The sequence below is a fragment of the Channa argus genome, chromosome 9, assembly GCF_033026475.1.
Source record: "Channa argus isolate prfri chromosome 9, Channa argus male v1.0, whole genome shotgun sequence".
NCBI classification, from domain to species: domain Eukaryota; kingdom Metazoa; phylum Chordata; class Actinopteri; order Anabantiformes; family Channidae; genus Channa; species Channa argus.
Window position 1 is genome coordinate 13,127,292 of NC_090205.1, and position 21,901 is coordinate 13,149,192.

The window sequence follows — 21,901 nt, forward strand, 5'->3', positions numbered from 1 at the left end:
TTAATATTTTTGTGACTAGCCAGAAGTCATGGAAAATATTTATGCTAATCAAATAATAACAACCGACTAATTTCCCTTACTCTGATATACTCCACGTTTGGGGTGTTTTGATGTTTCCAGAGGTAGGGGTTGGTATGGCTGGAACCATTTTGCATTGTAGTCTTTATTGTTACGGAGCAGCTATTGTTATCCACTTGTGCAGGCTGTCATCTAGTGTTGACTTTAGGTAGTGTTGACATAGCAGGCTATTTAGTTCTTTTACAAAGATGTTCATTCGGAAGGTATTCCTGTACTTCCTGTACATATAAAAGTGGATTGCAGGATGTTGAGTTTCAAAACTCCGCTCACAGTGTAACATGACACATACATTCAAATATGACATGTAAATACAAAAAAAAAAAAAAAAACAACAACATATATGTAAAATAATACTTTAATTCTTGGGAAAATTCTCCAAAAAACCATTAGCAGCTGCTGAACAAAAGCAGGCAAATTTAACGGCAAAAGTAGATTTTGTAGTTTTTTTAATCTTAATCGCAATAATTTTTATCCACTGTTGCTGTATGTAGATAAAAATAATTTATGTAAAAATATATAAAATATATAAAATATTTCATGTCTGACAGAGATCTAATCCAAATGTTTTATGGGAGCAATGAATTTGATTAGAGTTCCAAAGAACAAAATCTGAAAAATCAATTTTTTTTTACGTCCACATTTTCCTGCCGCATTTAAAATGCCTGATTTCATTACTGTTCATACTTTTATTATGAACAGCAATTACTAATTTTTCTTGCATGTTAACACTTCACTGTTACTGCCGTACAGTTCCTATATAGCATGCCTTGAATCGAGAAAGTTAACAATTTTCCTACTTAATATTCTTGCTTTGGGCCCGATTGAAAAATAGTTGAAATGCAGGGCTTTAATTCAGCATGTGGTCGCATGAATAAAGCAGAACGCATCTATATGTAGCCTGCCATCTAGTTATCAAAGGTCCAAGCCTACTCGCATCAATACAAATTTGACAGGGTTGCCATGCTTCTTCACGAAATGCAAACTTCCTTTTTTAGTTTATTGCTATAATGCTATAACACTCTCGAGTTTCAAAGTTGGGTCTCAAATAGGCTGAATGGATTTAATCTAATCTTGGTGCAAGCTATAACATAAAGCACAAATTATCAGTTAAACATTAAAGAAAATTTAACCACATCTTTCACAACAAAACAAGCAACACATTAACAACAGATCACATGGAGTTTTAGATCAAGTCTTGTTGATACATCGAAATCGATGCTTATTTGTTAAAGGTAAATTCCCGAATGTCTCATTCAGCTCTATTCAGTTACATTTTTTATTGAGGCATATGTAATTAAAGAAAGAAGAAGAGGATATAAAAGGCAAAAATTTATTCGGTCTTAACAGATTGAAAGACAACTCATTTATTTCTAAAATCAGTTTCTGAAACATAAAACTCTTTGTGTGTATTTTAATCAGTAGGAGGGAAATCTGAAGTAGACTAGAGTGTCTTATCTTGAATTCAAGTGGAAGAAAAGATCAATAAAACATTATCACATATTGTGTTGATTACTATAAGAAATTCACATTAAAAACAAGACAGTTCCCTTTTAAAAGTGGCAGCCTTAGAAAAGACAAGTGGCCTGCAAATACACATGCAGTGATGTCACCATACCAGCTCTGTGTTAAGTCCCAAACTCATAGATTATGTGAGATTGGCAGATCAATATGAAGGGAGGACAAGACTAGTCAAGTCATTTACAAGTTAGCACATCAAAAGGACACAGACCCACTGAAACACCCAAAAGGACAGTCCCATGCCTTTGACCCCCGTAACTTCAAGTATTCCCTCCAACGCTTGCAACACTTCAAGTATTCCCACCATATACTCCAAACCTTCAGTTTCATTACCACTTCTTAGGTTTACAACATAGGCTATGATATAAGTGCACTCAAAATTTATCTATACATAGAAAAATAATGATAACAATAGGTAGCAGTAATAACAATTACTTTACATTTCATTTTATACACAACTATGATGTTACATCACTTTATACCGTGGCAAAACATTCCCCGCCCTGAGTGTAATGTTCAAGTTTAACCTTCTATAGCTATGGAAACACAAATGGGAACAGCAACCTTGGTTTGGTTATTTAAATAACATTAGCGATCACTGGCAATGGCAATGATTAGAATCAGCGTAATTATGCCTTTCCGAAGGCCTCTGCTTGTGTGGCGAATGCATTATGTACAAGCTACTGATCGATCACGTGCCCCTGGCTTCAGTTCTGTTTTCTGGTGTCAAGACACCAACAGCCTTCATTCTAGAAAATAAACACAAGCATTAGGAGACAGACAAGGTGCTTCACAGAAATTCAATGCGGTTATTGAAGATGTGTGATCACAGAGCACTGCAGCATATTGACAGCTTCTTCTGCCAGACCATTACAGAGTGACAGTAAAATACGTACTCAGCTCCACCTTTACAAAGCACCACAGAAGATGATGGATGTATCAGCTGTTCATTTAAGCTCTGGCTTGGAAAATGTCATGCTCACCCACCTTAGTTTAGCTTCTTGAACACACAGACTCTTCAGCTGCTCAGGAACCAGCAATAATACAGCTCCTGCACTTATACAACTTGGGGTCGTGGGTGCGGATGTGGTTCCTTACATTCCTCAGTCGAAAGAACGTCTTACTGCAGAGCTACCAGGAACAGAGTGGGCAAGACAAGGTGTTTTAGCACAGAACTGACCATAGAACAAGGGAAATTAATGATAACATGTGTGATGCCACCGTGGCTAGACCAGTTGTTGCCATGTCCTGAGTGTCAAAAATCTGCAGTTTTGAATGACCAGAAAACACTGATGCCCCTTTTCCAACAAGCCGGTTGCAGGGTTGGTTCCAAGTCAGCATCTACTTCAGAAATATTTCTTTGCATTTTGACAGTGAAAAAACTAGCTCTGGATCACCTAACTATTTGAAGGTCTATAACCAAGAATCGTTTTTGTCAGGAGCTGGGGCTCTTTGTGACCGACAAGCCTTTGTTGTAAAGGTAAAAATGGATTTATCATTTATTAGATTTATATAACTGCAATGTGATCGATACCAGCGGAGTTGATACTAGTTAAAGAATAAGGCTAATATTACTATTGTTAATTACAGTTGATATTTAAACAATTCAACTTTTGTTCTACTTCGCACATCATTCAATTTAGTCTGTTTTGTGCCCTTTCTGTCCGTGTCTGTCGTAGTATACAATCTGAACCACAAACATCAACGTTTGATGGAAACTGACATTTGCAGTTCTGGGTCATTGATGTGTATTCCTTGTCTCACCTCAACCTTGAAATGTGTGGTTCTAAGTTGTTTAGGGAACCTAGTGCTTACCGGACAGGGCCAATGCTTGCCCTCGATGTGCCTGAGGCGATGCATGATGAGAGCATCGCAGTCCCTGTAGGAGGCTGCGCACTGCAGGCAGGCATGTGCAGCTTTTGGAACTTTGGGGGCTTGACTAAGGGGCCCTCGAAGCTGCTTTAGCCTAGCACGACGTACGGCATCCAGCACAGCACAGCTCCTGCCACTCAGAGCGAGGACTTTACCTTGTTGCTAGAGAGAAGATAAGAAAAATTACTTCTTACTCAATGACTCAATGTTTACATGCACTTAAGCAACTAGGTTACTCAGAGAAATCAACTTTCTTTGGCAATATGCGAATAGTGTTTACATGCACTAAAGAAACCTGGTAACTGGAAATTCACATATACATGCAGCAGAAGAGTAATCTGATTTCTCCTTCCCCTCCGACTTATATTGGAAGCAAGGCTCACAGATTTTAACTGTATAGTGACAGAAAACACTGCTTCCTGACTTTTCATTCTTTCAGCTATGTTCATGTTCCTGCAGAGTGACAGTGCAGGGGAAAAAAGAAGAAAAGACAGAGACACACATGGCTGATCCACAGCGTAAACTGTCATTAAAAAGAAAGTCCAGGAATGTAGCTTATTTAAACCTGTATGGGGGACTTTGTGTTAGCAATTTTTTTTGTAAGACCTTAAACTTTGTTGTAATCACTCCATAAAGATTTCCCCTTTAAATCGATGTGCTGTTAGAAAAGGCTAATTAGAGAAACCTTGAAACACGTATACATAGCAAAAAAGCATAAATAAAAAATAAAAAAGCGTTCTAATTTTGAAAGCCAGTTTTCCCATTTACATGACAGTTTAGAAGTGCAGCACGGTGGTAGATGGTCTCAATGGCTCCAAAATGCCTGACCATTGGTGGTCTTTCTGTGTAGTTTGGATGATGTTCCTGTGCTTGCATGGGTTTCCTCTGGGTTCCCTAGTTTCTTCCCATAGTATTAAGACATGCATGTTAGGTGTTAGTGTGAATGGTTGTCTGTCTGTGTTTGTCTCTCGGTGTTGGCCCTAAAATACACTGGTGACCTGTACAGTGTTAGGCGCCAGGCCCCGTGACGCTGAGGATAAGCGGTTACAGATAATGAATGAATGGATGGAAGGTAGTTAAGAAATAAGCTTTAAGGAAAGCTGACAACAACCTGGTTTCTTAAGTTTGTGTAAATGGGCTGAATTTTACCCAAAGAAAGTTGCAAAAAAGCAATTAGTGTTAATAGAAGAATAGGTCAGTTACTTTCTCATCATAATTCACCATCATATTACTGACCTTTGGCATGGGTTGTTTGGCCTGTGATCTGGCAGACTTGGCCAGATTGTGGGTATTTCGGGAATTGGGCCTGGCTCTCTGCACCCTTTTTTGACTCACTCGCCTCTCCTCCTTCTCCCGCTTTACAACAGCCTGCGTAGATGGCACTCTGGCCCTCAGAGCCCGGTGGGGGGGCTCCACAGCTCCAAATTTTTCCCCAACTTGTGAAACAGAGCGGGTTAAACAGATATCCACGCTCTCCTCTTCTTTCTTCAGTCCTGCTATGGGTCCCCCTGCTGGCCGACAGAAACTGAACAGAAAGCCTGAGTCCAGTAATTTAATGGGGGGCTTGCTCTGACGTTTGCCCAGGTCAGGGGAGGGAGGGTCAGAGAAAGGTCCACCAACTGGTACCGGTTCTGCCGGCTCCTCTTTAATTACTTTGTACAGAGGGTGGCTGTATATGGATGATGGAGGTGTCTTCTCTGACAAATGTAACCCACTAGGTTCATTATGCTTTACTCTCAGTCTGGTGTCCATGACCCCCCTCAGCCCCAGGCTCCCCATCTTCCTCCCCTCCTCGCTGGCTTTAAACTTTGTCATCCCTATCTCTCTTGTGGAACCCCGCCTAAGCTTGGCCTTTGCTGCTGGTCGGCTGCTGTTATAACGCAGTGTTCTGACTGTTTCGACATTGACTGTATTTCTGACTTGCGCACTCTGTAAAGGTGGAGATTTGTGAGGTGTCTGGCCATGACGATTGTTTGATGAAAAAGGAAAACCTGAGATAGTGCAGTCAGTTGGTTCCGATTTAAGCCTGACTCTTGTGCTTCTCACAAGAGTTTTGTTGGTGTTGCGGCACAGAGGTGGCTGGGAAGAAAGCTGGGAACTGTCACCCCTCCTTACTGACCGCCTCAGTTCCCTACCCCCAAAGGAAACCCTGGATGCAGGCTGGAACATGTCCGGTAAAGCACCTTTACTTCGCATGCTCCTGTCATTTGGAGGGACGTGTTTCTGGACAGCCTTTAGCCTTTTTGGTGTCATCTGTTCCCCACTTACTGGACCCACAGTCTTGGTCTTTACAGGCTTGTTGAGAAGGCAAGTGTTGACTGGGTTACAGAGGGGAAGTGACAGTGCCATATCCCTATATGGTAGCCCTGGGGAAGTGGAGCGGGGCTTCCTCCGCTTCGTCAGTGAATAGTTGTTTGCCTTCAGTTTCCTCAGTCGTTTCTTTTGTCTCCAGCCAATCAGATCCTCCGGTCTGGGAAGGAGAGCAGTCCTTTGTAGTCCCAGAACATTCATAAGCTTGTATTTTTCTTGTGCTCTCGCATAATCTTCTTCATCCTCTCCAACCTCCTCCACTTCCTGCTTCACTCTCACAGGGCTGCAAGCAGTATTAGGCCTTGATCTTGAGGTGCATGCTTGGTGGGTGATAGAGTGAGGCTTTCGATTTCGTCGGGGGCTCTCTGGGATTGGCAGAAACCTTTGAACATCCTCTACTGTTCCAGGACTGGAGAGGAGAAGACTTTTTGTTTTTGTTCGAGATATAGGGGAGTAATTCTTTGACTGAAGGTTGGCTATGGCTTTTGGAGGTGTAGTAGCTTTCTTGGAAGAGGGAGATTTAAAGTCCATGAGCTTCATCCTGTGTGAGGGGCTCAGCGGCAAACCATTATGACTTTGAGGTTTTGTCATTCTGCGCAAAACTCGCCTGGGACTTCCTTGTAAAGACTCATCTGATCCATGCAATGTTAGACTGAATCTGTCGTTCATGTTGTCCTCTATTGCCAAAGTCTTTGTCCTTTTGCTTTCCCTGTTACGGTCACTGTAAGCACCAGAACAGGTTGAGGTAAAGCCCTTGTCAGTATGGAGTTGCTGTTCCTGCTCTTTCAGGAGAGCAGTGCAGGCTTCCACTGCAGGCCACATGCCCAGGTGGCGAGCCATGGCGAAAACTTCAGGCAAGTCCTCCTGGCGGACACACAGAGTGGAGGAGTAGGAGAAATCCAGCAGAGACAGAAGGCTGTCCTCACTGAAACCTGAGAAAATGAAGCCTTTCATTAGATATGCTGAACCCTGATCAATCAGTGAGTGAGACAAGGGAGATCAAAGTGAAAACAGAGGATCAGAGCGAATAGAAAGAGTGGGAGCCAAGTGTAAACATAACAGTGGAGAACAGGAGACAATATAACAACTGCTTTTATCAGGGACACTTCGGCTCCCATCTGAAGACACATGTCACACACATAGGTAAATGAGCATACAAGACTTTGGCTGTGAACTAGTTGAGGGTTTTGATCCTCAAACTTTGGATTTCTGGAACAAATAGGTCACAATCTACACCCATTCAAATGTCTCACAAGTGTACCCTCTAAAGCTTTTGGTTTTGTTCAAAGAATAAAAGAAAGAAATATATCTTGTCATCTGATAGACTCAAGTCAAAATATAAACAGTAAAAAAATGACTGCATTTATTGCATTTTTGCATTGCATTTTCCATTGTTCTGCATTGACTCATCTGGGGTTTATATCCAGATCCATACCAAAACCAAAAGATAGCTCAAGAAACTATTTCACTGGTCATCCTGGCTTCCAAGTATCTAGTCTTACCAGTTAGATCTATATCTGCTTTCATGCTCGAGCCCATCTCTGTGAAGATTTCCTGGAAGTGATCGCTGACAGCTGCCAGGACGGCTCTGTGGGCAGAGTAGGATCGGCCGCTCGTTCGCAGGGTAATGTCACAGAACAATCCGGCCTCCCGCTGGCTCCTCAGCTTGCTCAGCATGTCAGCGCTGTGTGATGCTATTGTTTTGGTAATGCAGCCTCTGCCATCCAGCTTCTAATAATAAAAGACAGGGAGGCAAGACAGGAAACATTATAGTTATATAATGTATGTCAAAAAATAAATAAAAAATGCACTAATTAAGAACTTATTTTATTTGTTACTTTAGTCTGGTTTGAGATGTGACATTACCTCTATTTTCTTGGTGTGCTGACTTTGACACTCTAGACAGCTCAAGACGAAATTTCTAATCTGGAAGTACATTCCTGTGAAGAAAACAGTTACACAAACATCAGAATGTAAAGGCAAAAAGACAAGTAGTGAAATGGGGTACAACTTCAAAAGACACATGGAGACCCAACGATATCTAAGATTTTAGTAGTTGACCTTTCATTCATTTAATCATTTATCTGTGGTTGATGTTATATTGTAATGATATGTTTAATAAATAAACGAATAATCAATAAACTTTAGTAAGTAACTGCCAACCAGCAGGAAGTCAGACGGTGGCTGACAAAACTAAGGCAGACAGTGATGTTCATACCTTCCCACCAGTAGTTTTCAGCCACATATTTGTAGGTCTCCTCCAAGGAGAGGTGGCGGTGTCCATGCCGCCGCTGGTGAAAGGTGGAGATGGCCTCATCTCTCCGTTCCTCATCTAAAACCTCCCGGTAATTGATGAAGCCCTTTTCCAGCTTCTTCCGGTAGAGCAGCCCGTCTATCACCTCAAAGTTTGGTGACAGCTGTGACAGGGGCCTACACCCTTTCCCGAATACCTGCACATTCCCGGGTCTCTCTGGCTCTCCAGCCGCCCTTGGTTTGGACGTACAAAACGGCTCATCAGAGTTTGCGTGGTGAACATCGGTGTGGGTGCAGTCGTCGGACATTTTCACCGGTTTTGCAGTGTGATGTAAGAATGGTACTTTATCCAGTATTACAGTCTCTTCCTCTGTGGGGGTACAACTGGGAACTACGAGTTAAACTTAAGCCAGACACGTGGATCCAGTGACAGCCGACAACAGACCACCGACCTAACATTAACCTCCCACCACCACCCGCTGACTCCCTGCTAGTAATCTGGCTCTGTATCCATCCACTTGATTATATCAAGTACATATCTGAAGTTAACCTTTTATTATGGGTTAAACATGGTTTTCTCAGCAGATGCTTTAGGAGAAAGTCACTGATGGCTGGGAGTCACTTCACTGGAGAGTCCTGCTTTGGACTCTGTCAATGAGGGCATCCCTTCTCACTCTCCAAACTGTTATGACCAACATCCCTAAAATATTACCATAGTTGCAGTTTCGAAAACAATTGATCACGTGTCTGTGCGATTTGTGGGGGTTCTAACGTTAGGCCACATCAATAGATGTGTTCCCCTGTCCATCCATGTGCAGATAATAGATTCAGCCAGGAGAGTATCGCGCCAACAACGCGGAGCCTAATGATGTAAAGTCCCCAGTTCCACAGCGAGCGCGCAGACAGGCTTCAGCGCCAACCTCTCGCCAGCAGTCGGTCTTCCATCTATCTCACTGGCCGGGAGAGGCCTCCGGGGTTGGATGTCGGCAGGCAGCCTCACCTCTGGCGTTAACTTGAGATTTCTTTTCGCCAACTCGAGTCGGAAGCAACATGATGACGCAGCTATCAGCTCAGCATCGCCACTCCGACGACATAAAAGCGAGGTTGTCTCCGCGACCAGGACGAAATGTTGCTAATCACCGCCGGGTTCCTTCGAAAGCCTGCCAACAAGCCCCGGTTAGAAAACAGATGTATTCCAGACCTCTCTTGCCGCCGCAAAACCAGTCTGGCGGCCAAATAGTCCAAATTTTCAAACTCGTAACCTTCTGTTTGTTGCTAATCAGAAGCCTAACAGAACCAACTGCTCCCCGCCTTCAGACAAAAGCCATTAGCAGAAGCTTTAAAGAGCCTCCGCCAGACGAAATATGATTGGCTGTTGCAGTTGTCACTCGTGCTAGTTTTCGTCCCTTGGCAGTCAAGGTAGGTTGCTCGCTCACGATGCCAGTAAACCAGTATTTGCCTCACTTGCTGCCCAGTCAAATTAAACACGATGCACCCAGGAGACTGTGTCCACATTGATATTCAGTAAAGATTGCTCACCTTTTCATCTCCTGAAAAGAATCATATTTAGCAAGAGCACACACCATGAAATGTTTTTTAGATTTTAAAATCTTAGCTCTCCATTTCAGAATTCACAAGTCAGAATTTTAACAATTGTTCCACAACAAAATAAAATGAACATTAAATACATTTGTCAAACAACTCACTCAAAGCAGTACTGTATCCTAGATGCAAAAATAAGAAAACGTCATGACACTTAAAATTTAAATAGTAGGGTACTTCACAGAACAAAGACATTTTATTTTATGTAGTTTTTTTTTGTACTGTATTCAGCATGTATGATCTTACAGTAAGTCAACACTAAACCTTCAATCACATGTAAATTATGTAATCATATTAACTACAGCTATGCTGTAACATATATAACCACAAATTGCATGAACAGATACCCAACATTTCCTTTTCTCTGCTGCTATTAGTTTGTGGCAGGTAGTGATCTCAATTATTAGAGTAATGTTATGATTTTGCATCTATTTAATATTTTGTACATTTAGTTACAACCATGGAGGAGTGTTAAAAATAACTCCATGTTTTCCTGTCAGTAAAAAGAACACCTTTAAATCAAATAAAGCATAGCTCACCCACCAGTCATTTAACAAAGACAGGCGACTTTAACATTTACTTTATATAAAACAACCTTTATTAGACAATAAGGAAAACTCCTAAATATTTATACATTCTTAGTGCTTCATTCAAGCTGCTGGTCTAAAGTTATAATTAAGACTGACGACTGTAAGTTGAAAGCTCATAAAAAGTTGTGTTTTAGTTTCACACACATTTTTTTGATAAGAATTTAGACTTTTTTTCCATTTTACAACAGCACTTCAGCATTTAAATGTTACAAAAATCATATATAATACAGTTATGTAATTACCTGCTTACTGTATAACACAAACCACACACATGACTAAAAGAAAAATTACTTCAAGGACACTTAGAGCAATGCAGTTTGTTTGTAACTGAGTGCATTGTCTGGCATTGTAGCTTCATCTAATTACATCAAGTAAAACAAACACGTTGGGAAACCCTTACGGGTTTTGCCCTGAAGCTTTACCTGCAGCCCTCTGCTGAATGCAATCTTTTCTGATATAGGACCACACTTTTCCCAGTAAAACTAAGCACATGCTAAGAATGGGTGACACAGGTCTTTGCTGGGGGTTCAGCGGTCTTTGGCCGTTTGGACTCTGGAGGCTGACATACTGGATCAGTGGGTGGAGAAGGACGTTCTGGAAAAATCAAATTGAGAGAATCAGAAAAATTTACACAACATTGTAATTCTATGCATACCAGTCTTCTCCCGTGATAAGACAATCACTGTGAAATACAATTGTTTTACACTCACAACTACAGGGATGCATTTGATGACATATAAAGTTTTAACTGGGGCAAAAAGGGATTAAAAGGGATTTAAAATGTAAATGTCAAGTTGTTTCAATGCATTTACAGAGTAATTCCAGTTCACAAATAATTATTGAGTCTTACTGTGAAATTATCAATAGTACTAGGTCAACATTTCTGGTCTATGAAAAGCTCTGTCAAAAAGATAACAAAAGGATGTAGATATTACAGGCTTTAGGCAAATCTACCAGTTAGTGAAACTTATTTTAAAGAAAAATTAAAAGCATTTACTTTTACTCAACCCATCTGATGTAAACAGTCATCAGAATTTAGTCACTCATGTCATGGTTCAAGTTTGCATGAACACAAGTTCAGGTTTATTTTTAAAGGAAAGAAAATAATATTGGATTATTAGCAATGTTTTGGCTACAGTATAACATGACTGTTTCCAGATTTCATTAATTATTCTGGTGAGTACTGGTTTATCATATTTGAGGAGGGTCAAAACTACAAAAAAATAGAACCAACATGTGATAAACTGGACATAGGTTATCAGATCCCCTTAAGGTGTTTGCTGAAATACTCTTCTACAAAATAATCTATGACAACTAGAAATGCGGTAACCTAGTTTTCTGACAGCTTTGGTACTGGTCCATTCTCACATGTTTAAATGTAAGACCGTGTGCTTTAACAAATAGTTGTTAACTTTCATCCTTTAATGTAATATTGGCAGCATATAAAGGACAACACAAACCATGTTTAGCCTTCTTATTGGAGGAGGGAGCGCTGAACAGTGAAACAGAAGCTGGAGATCTGGATGCAATGGGAGTCAAAGATACTCTTCTGTAAATAAACACGTAAAGTCCAAGTGTTAAAGTGAACAGTGAATAAAGTCATTGTTTGTTCTTTTGCATTTATTCTTGTTTATCAAATTTCAGTTTTTTAGTAAAAGTAGTTAAAGAGAATGGTTGAAGTTACTAATACAAAAGCCTGTGCAGACTGGCCATTGTTCTACAAGCAGTCTGCCAGTGTAATTATTTTATGGCCAGTGGGGGGTCCAACGAATCCCTCATGGCAGACCGGGCTTTGTTCTCACTACCAGCACATGTAAACTAACAAAAATATCAACAACCCATCACAGCTACTTAGAATTCTCCTATATTATCAAGATGTGTTTTTCAGAGAAAATTTCAGATTTTTAAAGTGCAGTGTTTTCTTACACTCAGAACTCATGTCTGCATCTTTACTTAGCTTGGTTTCTTCAATCATTAGAAATGAGAGAGGTGAAAACAAAGTGGACAGAGTAGCTACTTCCTTGGTCTTAGTGCAGTCAAAACACATATGATTAATTCAAATATTTCCATAAATTATAATGCAATCATCTATTAGACAGCACCAGAATTATTCATACAACTGACAGTCTGTTAAAAGATCTATTAAATACTAAGGAAGTTCTAAAATTATTGTCTTGCAGGAAGCAATATTCACATTAAAAAACACTGATGTGCTTGTTTTACTACCTTTCCTGTTAAATTTAAGATCTAATTACTTAGAAGCTATTATAGAGTTTAGCTCTCTGTATGATAAAGACTTTTTTTCTCATATCAAGGCTTATTTATTTTAAAAGTTGTTTTTTTTAAAATCACTGGCATGATTTGTTCTTTTCCTTTGACAACTGTTGATTGTCTTCTAAACATGTCACTATTCATTGTCTTTTGCTATCTGTGATCTATCTACTTTACAACCCTGGTTTTAAGTGCTACATACATAATCCTCACTTTTTATTACTTTTTTATTTAGATGCAATCACAAATAACAATTGATTTTAGCAATGCCAACCGTAATTTAAAGATGTGAGCAAATAATATTGACAAAAACATCAAAATGGTCTAATGCTGAAATAATGAATAAAACATACCCACCTGCTATGCATACAGAGATAGTACTGAGATAGAAATATGTTCTGGGGCTTAAATGACTAAATGGTTATTCAATAATCAAAATAATCACCAACTAGTGTATTTTCATAACTGATAGATTTTTAAGTTATTAAACAAAGATATCAAGTAGTTTTCAATCTATGGATAATGCAGTAGTTTGAAAATCTGGAGGGGTAACTCATGAGAACATAAATTATAGAAGTCTTAAATCAATTATATAATAATAATAATAATAATAATAATAATAATAATAATAATAAGTTACAGTCATGACTTAGCAAATTTCTGTCTTGTTCCCAGAAAAACCCACATGCAAACAATCCAAGTGAGCCTGTGGTCAAAAAAAAGCTCAAACATTTGGTGGTAGATTATAAACCAATTCCCTGCTTTGTTTTCTCTTACTGTCAGGATAAAGCATAATGCCTCTTATATTTACCTTGGGGTGGGCCCTTTTGGGGTCGTGGTACCCTTAGCATTATTGGGTCCAGCAGTATTGGCATTATTAAGGACTTTAGGGGTAGAGGGAGTAAGAGGGGCAATGCGTGGCTGGGCTGTGGAGGAACTGGTGGGGGTGAGTGGGGTGATGCTTTGGGAAGTAGATGTTGCACTTGTGCTTCCAGATGTTGGTGTCTCTGATGCTGATGGAGCAGAGTCTTTAGGCGTAGTAGGCTTTCCCCAGCCCTCCAGGGTGTTGAGGGTAATCCTACGTGGCTGAGGTTTAGACTTAGCACTTGGGGTGCTTTTCTTCTCTTCTGGGGGTGTTACAGGGAGGACATCTTTGCCAAGACTAGTTTGGGATGTAGGAGTTGGGACAGGGTTTGATGGCTGAGACACAGGAGATGATGTCTTGCCTGACTTCTTGCCCTTTTTCTCAACACCACTGTTTGGAACAAAGACTTCCAATGTTGGTGGCTCCTTCAGCGGAGTACCCAGCTCCCCAGGGGAAAAGGATAGGAAGGAGCAGTAGCCATCTGTAGAGGATACTGCTAGGAAGGAACCATCACTAGACCTAAGGATAATAGAATAGAAACATGTCAATGGACATCATTGGAATGAAATGCTAAATTATGAATGAGACATTCCCTCATCCCTCTGCTGAAGGCTCATATTTGCTAGAAACGTTTTACTGCAAATTTTCCTGTATCAATTCAAATATATTAAGTTGGCAGAACTTTCTTCGTGGCTGGGAAATAGTAGGAAAAGTAACAGCAAAAAAATCTGTTCCAAAATGCATATGGCCATGAAGGAATTTCAAAAAAAAGGTTTAAAAAAAAAGTGAACCGATCATTTAATTCTGTTGTGGATGTAAATTTCAAATTGCACTGACAGAAAAATAAGCCTGCTAAAACTGTTTTTACTTCAAATAGGGTAGTCTAGTTTAAGAGGTCTAAATTAACTTTAACATCCCAGATTTCATGTTCATGGCTGTTTCCACCAGTTGTCAACCCATCAGTTTAGTAAATGAGAAGATCGGGGATGTAGTGACCTATCCATATTCATGAACAGCAGCAAAATAAAAATAATGCTAACTCTATAAGAACTGAGCTGCACAAGTTGTTGTACTGTAAGTATAATTGATCCTGGCAATCACTACTAGATCATAAGTGTTATTTGAAAATAACAACAAATGACTATGTCACTCACTATCAATTGTGGAGTAAAAGTTAAATGTATTTTTTTTTTATTACAAAATGTTACAACCTTCACAACAAGAGACCTGACATAAAAAGAAATAGATATCAAATTCGGTCCACGACAGATACCACATTTACCTAAAAACTAATGTTTAGCTATGCAAGAACAGGCCATGAAAAGAAGACAACAAAAAGAAGAAATTGTTAGCTTACCATGTTAGATCACTCAGTGTGTGGTAGTGGATGTTGGACACTAGACCAAAAGGAAGGGTCTGCTGAGTGTCATACAAGAAGACAGCGTCCTCTGATGCCACTGCAAATACCATACGGTACGGCAGCTGGAACAGATTGGGAAGAGCCTGACTGACACCATCTGCAAAAAACAACAACAAAAAATAAATAAATACAGTAGGAGTGTGGAAACAAAGAGTCCAGACATTCAAAAGGAAGAAATGTGTTATTAGTTTTGTCTGTTAACCAGTGGGGAGTATGTACTTGCCTTCTCCCTTCTTGGTCCTCAGCTCAAAGTAGACAGGGCAGCAGCGGACAGCAAGTGTAGCTTTAGCTGGACATGGCAAATGGGCAATAGGCCTACAGAGACAGACAGAAATCTGTACATGAATTACCAGTATCAATTTAGACAACACTGACTCTGCATAGCATATCACAAAAGTTACCTCTTAAGTCCCTTTCTGGAAAAAATGTAGGTGGTATTTATGACGTTTTCTCCAATCTCTACACATCCAGCTGCAGTTAAAAACAGTGATATCAGAAGGAGGAACTTGGTTTAAATAAATGATTTTACCTGGCTATTACAAAACCTAATTTTAAGAGCTCAACGCCAGGTGACAGCCACACATTTAATGAATGTACCTGGGACCAGCAGGAACGACCCATCTGGTGTGAATGAAAGGCGTCGAAAAAAAGATCTCATACTGTCATCATGGAACATTCTGTACTGCTTGACCTGCAAAAGGAAAAACCCATAGCAACGGTGTGTTTATGTAATGTGTAATTCAAGATATTAAGTCAAGTTCCATTATTCTTAGTTCTGTTATTATAGATCAAATCGAAGAAACTTTGAGAAACATTTTGAAGCACCATTAACAAGTTTTCGTCAACAGGTGGGCCTGGAGAAAATGTGCAACGAATAAAGAAATTGGGGTTTAGTATACAAGCAAGAATTAAGATAATTGAGAAATAAATGAATTTATAATTGTACTGCAGAGAATTTAAATAGTGGTATGTATTATATAAAAATTGTATTTAAATAATTATAAATGTATGCTTTGAAGTGGTAACATTTAAGACTTCAATCACATCTGACACACTTGAGTAGCATTAAAAGCAAAATGTATATTGACCTCTCCTTCTGCAAGTGGCCCAGAGCTCATCTTACTGATACAGAAAGCTTTCTTCTTGGTGTGAGTGCTGTACACACGCATTACCCTGTTAGCAAAGAGAAACAGACAACTTAAAAAAAACGTAAGGGGCTGAAAAAGCACAGTCAGTGACAATCTAAGCAGCAGCAAATACAGCGGGTCTGATGATTGTGTTGTTGTACCTGTCACAGCTTAGAGTGGCAACATATTGCCCCAGGGGATCCCAGGTCACCCCCTGCACATAGCTCTTATGGTCATTTAGGATACACAGCTTCTGTCCTAAAGCACCAAAACAATTGGAAACAATAAACACAACGAGAACAAAAGAAGTACATAACGCATGAAACAAAACAGAAATAAATACAATATGTATTGTTTTTTTTTATGACCACAAGCAAACCTTTGTTAATGTCCCACATAATAGCAGTGTTGTCCACAGATCCAGACACCATGAAATTTCCATCCCGAGTCCAGCAGATGTCATACACATCCTCTATGTGTCCCCTAAAATCAAATTCAGTGAAAAAACACTACTTTACGCTTCACTCTCTACCACACTAATCACCCTACACAGAATTGAGGATGTAACTGTATTAATGATATATTTGACCATTTAGCTTCTCCTTTCAAACTAAGCTCTTTCTGTGAGGCTGGATAGGGTATACCCTTCTATTTGCCCAATGTCAGCTGGAAGTGGATATTGGAACTTCCAGCTGACGGAAGTTTAAGGATAAGTGGTAAGATATTGTATCGATCAAAGTTTTCATCAAAACCTTAAATACAAATTTTGTTTCAACTGCTGGACAAGTGCAAACTGAACAGTAGAATTATAGTTCCCCTACAAGCTACTTACTGTTGAATATGCACTAGCATCATAAGATGGCCCATCCAATGTGCTCAGATGAAATTAAACTGCATTAAGCAAATATTCAGTCAGGTTTAACTGCTCTGTTAAACTCACATCGTGTCATTGTTGTGGACAGCAGTTTTTTTCCCACATTTTATTGGTAGGCAACAGTCTTTATGGGATTAAAGCTGCCAGATTTGTGAGCCTGAGTTGTGTACCTTAGAGTCTTTAACACAGACCAGCTCTCCTTATTGAGCTGAGCATCTTCATCTTCCTGGAACACAGGGGCCTGCTCAGGTTCCTTAGAGTCATTGAGCTTCCACAGCAGAATCACTGCATCTGTATCAAATTAAATCTGTTAGGTTAATAAGGGCAATTGTATCTTCCATGTCTTTAAAATAGAAATCTAATGTTTTATCCATCTAGCATTTAAATGAATATGTGAAACATACCATCCCCTCCTGAAGCAAGAATCTCTCCATTAGGACTAAAGCGCACTACATTGACAGCCTTGGTGTGTCTAGCCAGATTAGACAGAAACTCAACGGCAGCCTTGCTATCTGGGCCAGTGTCCACCCGCCACAGCTGCATAAATATTAGAGCAAAAGATCTTTAACACTTTCTGTAAACAGGTTTAACCATATTTACTAATCTTGCATTTATACACACAGACAATTTTTAGTAATTAAACTCCACTGAGACATATTGCACAATGTATTTATGATTTACCTTAGTTTACTGCAGTGACATTTCCCATATATATAATTTTACAGTTAAACTGCTTTCTATTATTGCCAAGAATTTTTTAAAGCAAAGTTTAAAAGACAAAAAGAAAAATACGTAAAAATCTTATTATTTAAACAAGTACTGCGTGTAGGAACAGGGTATTGAATTTCAGTACTTTTATTGATGACTGAATTGCTTTGATCCTATTAAGTGTTAAAAATTGCAGTCATTCATACACCATCTGAAAAAAGAATTGTGGTGTTTTTGATATGGTCCATCCTTCTACATACAGAAGAGCTGTATGTACAATAACATTCAGCCTATTACGATATCTTAGAGTTGAGCAATGTCTGGTAGACTGTGACTTCAACTCTTACGGACCCCCCACTCCAAAACAGCCCCTCCCTATGCCAGCAGAACCTGCTTAGCGGTGAATCACATCAATGACAGAATTTGAGAGTTGTAGTGACTGATTTCTATAGTCTTCATTCTTCTTTAAACTTCACCCAGTGATTAATGTCAGGACCATTTTTTATTTCATCTAGATTTTACATTTAAGGGACATACTGAGTCTATACATTCATTCTTACTCAGTAATCAGTTTATTAGGCACACCACACTAAGTCAATTTAATCCAAACATTTAACAGTAAGTCCTCCTTCATGAAGGTGAAAGCTGCTTTCAGAGGAAAAATGCGAGGTGCTGAAAAATACAACAAAGGTTTGTAGTATAATGTATTTTTGTAAAATTGGACTTTATAAAACTAGTCTTGAAACAAAGCTGGTTCAGGAACCACTATCGAAGTTATGGTTTAGGAGTTACATTTTTTTATATCAAAATGCCCAGCTCCACCCATTTACTAAACACGAGAGATCCCAGTAAACGCTCTAATAATGCATTTACTAATGCGTTTACTTTACAGTCACATTACCATATTCAGTAGTTGACATCTTTATAATAAAATGCAGTTGACCATGGACCACGGGGTCAGTGGTTCAATCCCCACTCCCGGCTACATGTCGAAGTGTCCTTGTGCAAGACACTGAACCCCAAGTTGCTCCCGGTGGGTCAGGGAAGCACCTTGCATGGCAGCCACCACCATTGGTGTGTGAGTGTATGTGTGAATGGGAATCAACATTGTAAAGCGCTTTGGATAAAAGCGCTATATAAGTGACTATTTACCATTTTTACATTCAATAGTAATTATTATTATTGGTGGCCAGACACGTCTGTTTGAGTAAGCAGCTCATTGATCTCTCTCTCCACTCACTCGGACAGCGGCGTCCACTCCAGCTGTAGCCAGTCGATGAACACGTCCATCATAGCTGTGCTGGAAGTCCAGACTGTAGACTGGCTCCTTGTTGTGCCATGCGATCTCACACGTTACCACCTTCATTTTTTTTTTTTTCCCAGCACCAACCTCAGGAGCAAAAATATTTAATTAAGCAGGGTAACATTACTGTCAGTAGTGGAAGTAGATTTCCTATAAATACCTTAGGTAGCAGTAGCAACAACACTGCAGAAATGCTCAATGTTACAAGTAAAGGTAATTTATTAAAAATGCTTCTTTAAAATGTACATCAAAGTACAAAAAGTTTTAACACCCAAAGTAAATTTATTATATATGCAAAACAATGACTCATTTCATATAAATGCAGATGAAAAATAGCCAGTTGGCTAATTCAGGTACATTTACAGATATGTACAATGTCTCTGTCAAATAAACTGATAAAATAAAAAAATAATAATAAAATGAAGAATATACTCAGATCAGATACTGATGTATTTAAGCTGATAATAAAATAATTTTAATTAATTGACACACTGGTAGGTTTTGAGCCTCATATCAAGGACTGATAAAGTCTTATTTTTTTACATTACTAATTTGATTCTCAATATTAACGATACTTATCAAATAAATGTAGGGAAGTAAACATACAATGTTTTTCAATGACAATACTGGATAAAGTAATCAAAAACTGCACTTAAGTAAAAGTACAAATACACAATCAAAAATTAACTTTAGTAAAAGACATTTATTAAAGTAAGTATGATTTATAATTTACTTTAGTAAGAAAAGCACTTAACAGTTTTTCCTAACTGACCGCATTTACATGGACTTGAACCGGGTTCCAGTCGGCTTTCTCTGGAAAGCTGAATTCTTAAGGGATTAGGGAAACCTGGTTTCCCCAGGAAGATTTCAGTCGTAAAGCGCAGATTACGCTGCAATGTATAGGCGTAAAAAAAAAATCACGATCCTGTATCTCACCAGGTCACAATGATTATTAATTACCAAGTCAAAATAATGAGATAGTTTCTCAATATTTTGACTTAGTGCCAACTCTTGTTATTGTCCATATAGGTGGTAACCTAGGGTGCCACCTGCTGGATGGGGCACTGCTGCAAGCCCTCGAAAAAAATAAAAATAGAAATAAATAATAGTAATAATTTGCAGCCCTAACTGGCGCCCTTTCCCTTGTGTTTCATTTTGTAAATAAAAAATATATGTCAAGAACCCCCCCATTTGTTGTTTCTCATTACTTGATTGATGGGGATAGGACAAGTTATTGGTGCGTATCGCGGGTCCTTTTGGCACTTTATATCATTCCTCTGAGCTGCTTTAATGAGTGAATTTTTCCACTGTGGGATCAATAAAAGGTTGAACTCATCTTATGTTTGTCATATTGATATTGTCATCATGAAAAGACCAAAAAAGGCCTTTCAGGTATCATCATACCATAGATGTCTTTGTAGCAAGGAAGTCCAGACCTGTACAATTTAAATGAGAGCTATCAGATACTTTGAATAAAACTTTAGTGCTACACTAGTTTTATGTTGTCTTATTTGCACATTCTTAGATGTTTTTTCATTTAATGGGGAGCGGGGGAGGCGCCAAACCATGATCTCCTAGGGGACCAAAATGGCTAGAGCCGGCTTTGGACTTGGTAACTCAAAAGAGCGAGAAGCATTATTGAAATTTTGTGTGTTTTCCTCATATTTGACGCAAGCAAATAGGTGAGAAAAAGCTTACGTCCATAAACGTCCATACAAATTCAAATGGATACCATTATTAAGAGAGCTACTATCCAAAGACAGGAAGATGTGGACAGTGCTTCCTGGTGGCATCTCATTACTTATTAAGTTATTTAGAAAAACTCATTATTTTGACTTAGTAAGTCATTAATTTGAGATAGTATCTCATCGTTTTGACTTAGTAATTATTTTGAGATACAGGATCATGATATTTTTTCCTCACAGTAGCGGAAACAGGCTTCCAAAGTTGTGGATAAGCTGCATGTCTTCTTTCTCTACCCCTGCGCTGTCACTCTGTCGCGATACCAACAAACATAAAAACAGCGTTTTCTATCATTATACAGGTAAAATTTGTGTGCCAGCCTTCAAAAATAAGAGGTGGAGGAAGAAAAAAAAATCAGGTTCCTTAGGTTGCATGTATACGTGTATTTCCCGTAAACGGGTTACGGACGTAAATGTCCCCCGATTACCCGAGAAAACACATTTCTCTAAGGAGCCCGGTTACTTAAGTGCGTGTAATCGCAGTCCGTGTGAAGCGTGCAGAGCTAAAAATCACTATTATATATAAACAATTTCAGAAGTCACTGCACTCACTAATGTGTTTAGCCCATGATACCACATCGAGTACTGTGTAAGCCAGGTTTGGTTATGTTCAAACTCGTAAACAAGATTCCTGTCTCGATTCGTACTAAAGTACAAGGACTTCGTCACTTTCCGCCACCTTCTGAAATGTACTGAAATCTGACATTGCAGGAACTGGAAACATTCAAGTAAACTGTACGATACTTAGGTGGACGTCCTTTCTTACTTTTCCATAAACTTTAACGCAATGGTACCAATTCTATAGCTGCCAATGACAGTTGTCTCAACATGCTAACAGACACTGAGGCTGCATTTTGTATTTTAGACAATACATTGTTACTGCAACATTTGAAAAGCTACAGTGAGCTAACAGCGTTAGCAATTAATGCAGCAGCTTTGTCGGATGATTTGTATCAAATGGTTTCGACAGAACCTGATGAGTGTGTGCACAAGTTCTTGTCACCCAACGAGTAAGTTACATACAAAAAAAATCAACGTATGATTTATCGCTTGAAATTAAATTTATCCGTTAGTAAGTGTTTTACCTTGTCTGTTATCCGGCTGAAGATTTTAGTTTTTTCCCGGGTCCAACACAAGTTTCCGGTTCCGGTTACTTTATTAAAAAAAAAAAAAAAAAAGTTTGCCTTGACTTGTAATCGAAAGCGGGTATCCTAACATGTCGATTACTATTACATCTGAGATTTACGTTACTTTGTCAATGTTATAGTGCGTTAATATGATCAAAGCAGAACCCTACAACCGTGTTCATTTATTTTCCTAAACTGTTAGGAAAAGTAAACAAATTTTAATACTACATGTTATGTTATA

General features: G+C 39.0%; 2 protein-coding genes across 2 annotated transcripts; both read right to left on the reverse strand.

Moving 5' to 3' along the window:
- Nucleotides 1–1,394: 1,394 nt before the first annotated feature.
- On the reverse strand, nt 1,395–9,360 carry si:dkey-229b18.3 (uncharacterized). The gene is made up of 7 exons (XM_067515066.1): nt 7,997–9,360; nt 7,645–7,718; nt 7,281–7,509; nt 4,705–6,710; nt 3,412–3,630; nt 2,584–2,727; nt 1,395–2,345 (listed from the first exon to the last, which is right to left on the reverse strand). Exons 1-6 carry the CDS (start codon nt 8,337–8,339, stop codon nt 2,623–2,625), a joined length of 2,976 nt encoding a protein of 991 aa, XP_067371167.1. The 5' UTR covers nt 8,340–9,360; the 3' UTR covers nt 1,395–2,345; nt 2,584–2,622.
- A 1,273-nt stretch (nt 9,361–10,633) lies between these two features.
- Nucleotides 10,634–21,700, reverse strand: chaf1b (chromatin assembly factor 1, subunit B). Its single transcript, XM_067515067.1, has 14 exons — nt 21,619–21,700; nt 18,729–18,878; nt 17,185–17,317; nt 16,951–17,071; nt 16,286–16,389; nt 16,068–16,164; nt 15,868–15,952; nt 15,377–15,470; nt 15,181–15,250; nt 15,003–15,094; nt 14,717–14,876; nt 13,306–13,878; nt 11,684–11,772; nt 10,634–10,817 (listed from the first exon to the last, which is right to left on the reverse strand). Exons 2-14 carry the CDS (start codon nt 18,852–18,854, stop codon nt 10,717–10,719), a joined length of 1,845 nt encoding a protein of 614 aa, XP_067371168.1. The 5' UTR covers nt 18,855–18,878; nt 21,619–21,700; the 3' UTR covers nt 10,634–10,716.
- Between the last annotated feature and the right edge of the window lie 201 nt (nt 21,701–21,901).

Bases quoted from the DNA above. Each gene is read 5' to 3' on its own strand.
- si:dkey-229b18.3 (XM_067515066.1), bottom strand. From the start codon at position 8,339: ATGTCCGACGACTGCACCCACACCGATGTTCACCACGCAAACTCTGAT. The intron at 7,510-7,644 runs GTAATGTCACAT...TTTTATTATTAG, and splicing joins AGCACACCAAGAAAATAGAG to AAGCTGGATGGCAGAGGCTG. The intron at 3,631-4,704 runs GTCAGTAATATG...TCTTCTCTCTAG, and splicing joins CCAAACAACCCATGCCAAAG to CAACAAGGTAAAGTCCTCGC.
- chaf1b (XM_067515067.1), bottom strand. From the start codon at position 18,854: ATGAAGGTGGTAACGTGTGAGATCGCATGGCACAACAAGGAGCCAGTC. The intron at 15,953-16,067 runs GTACAACAACAC...CTTTGCTAACAG, and splicing joins GCCACTCTAAGCTGTGACAG to GGTAATGCGTGTGTACAGCA. The intron at 15,471-15,867 runs GTCAATATACAT...TTCCTTTTGCAG, and splicing joins GGCCACTTGCAGAAGGAGAG to GTCAAGCAGTACAGAATGTT.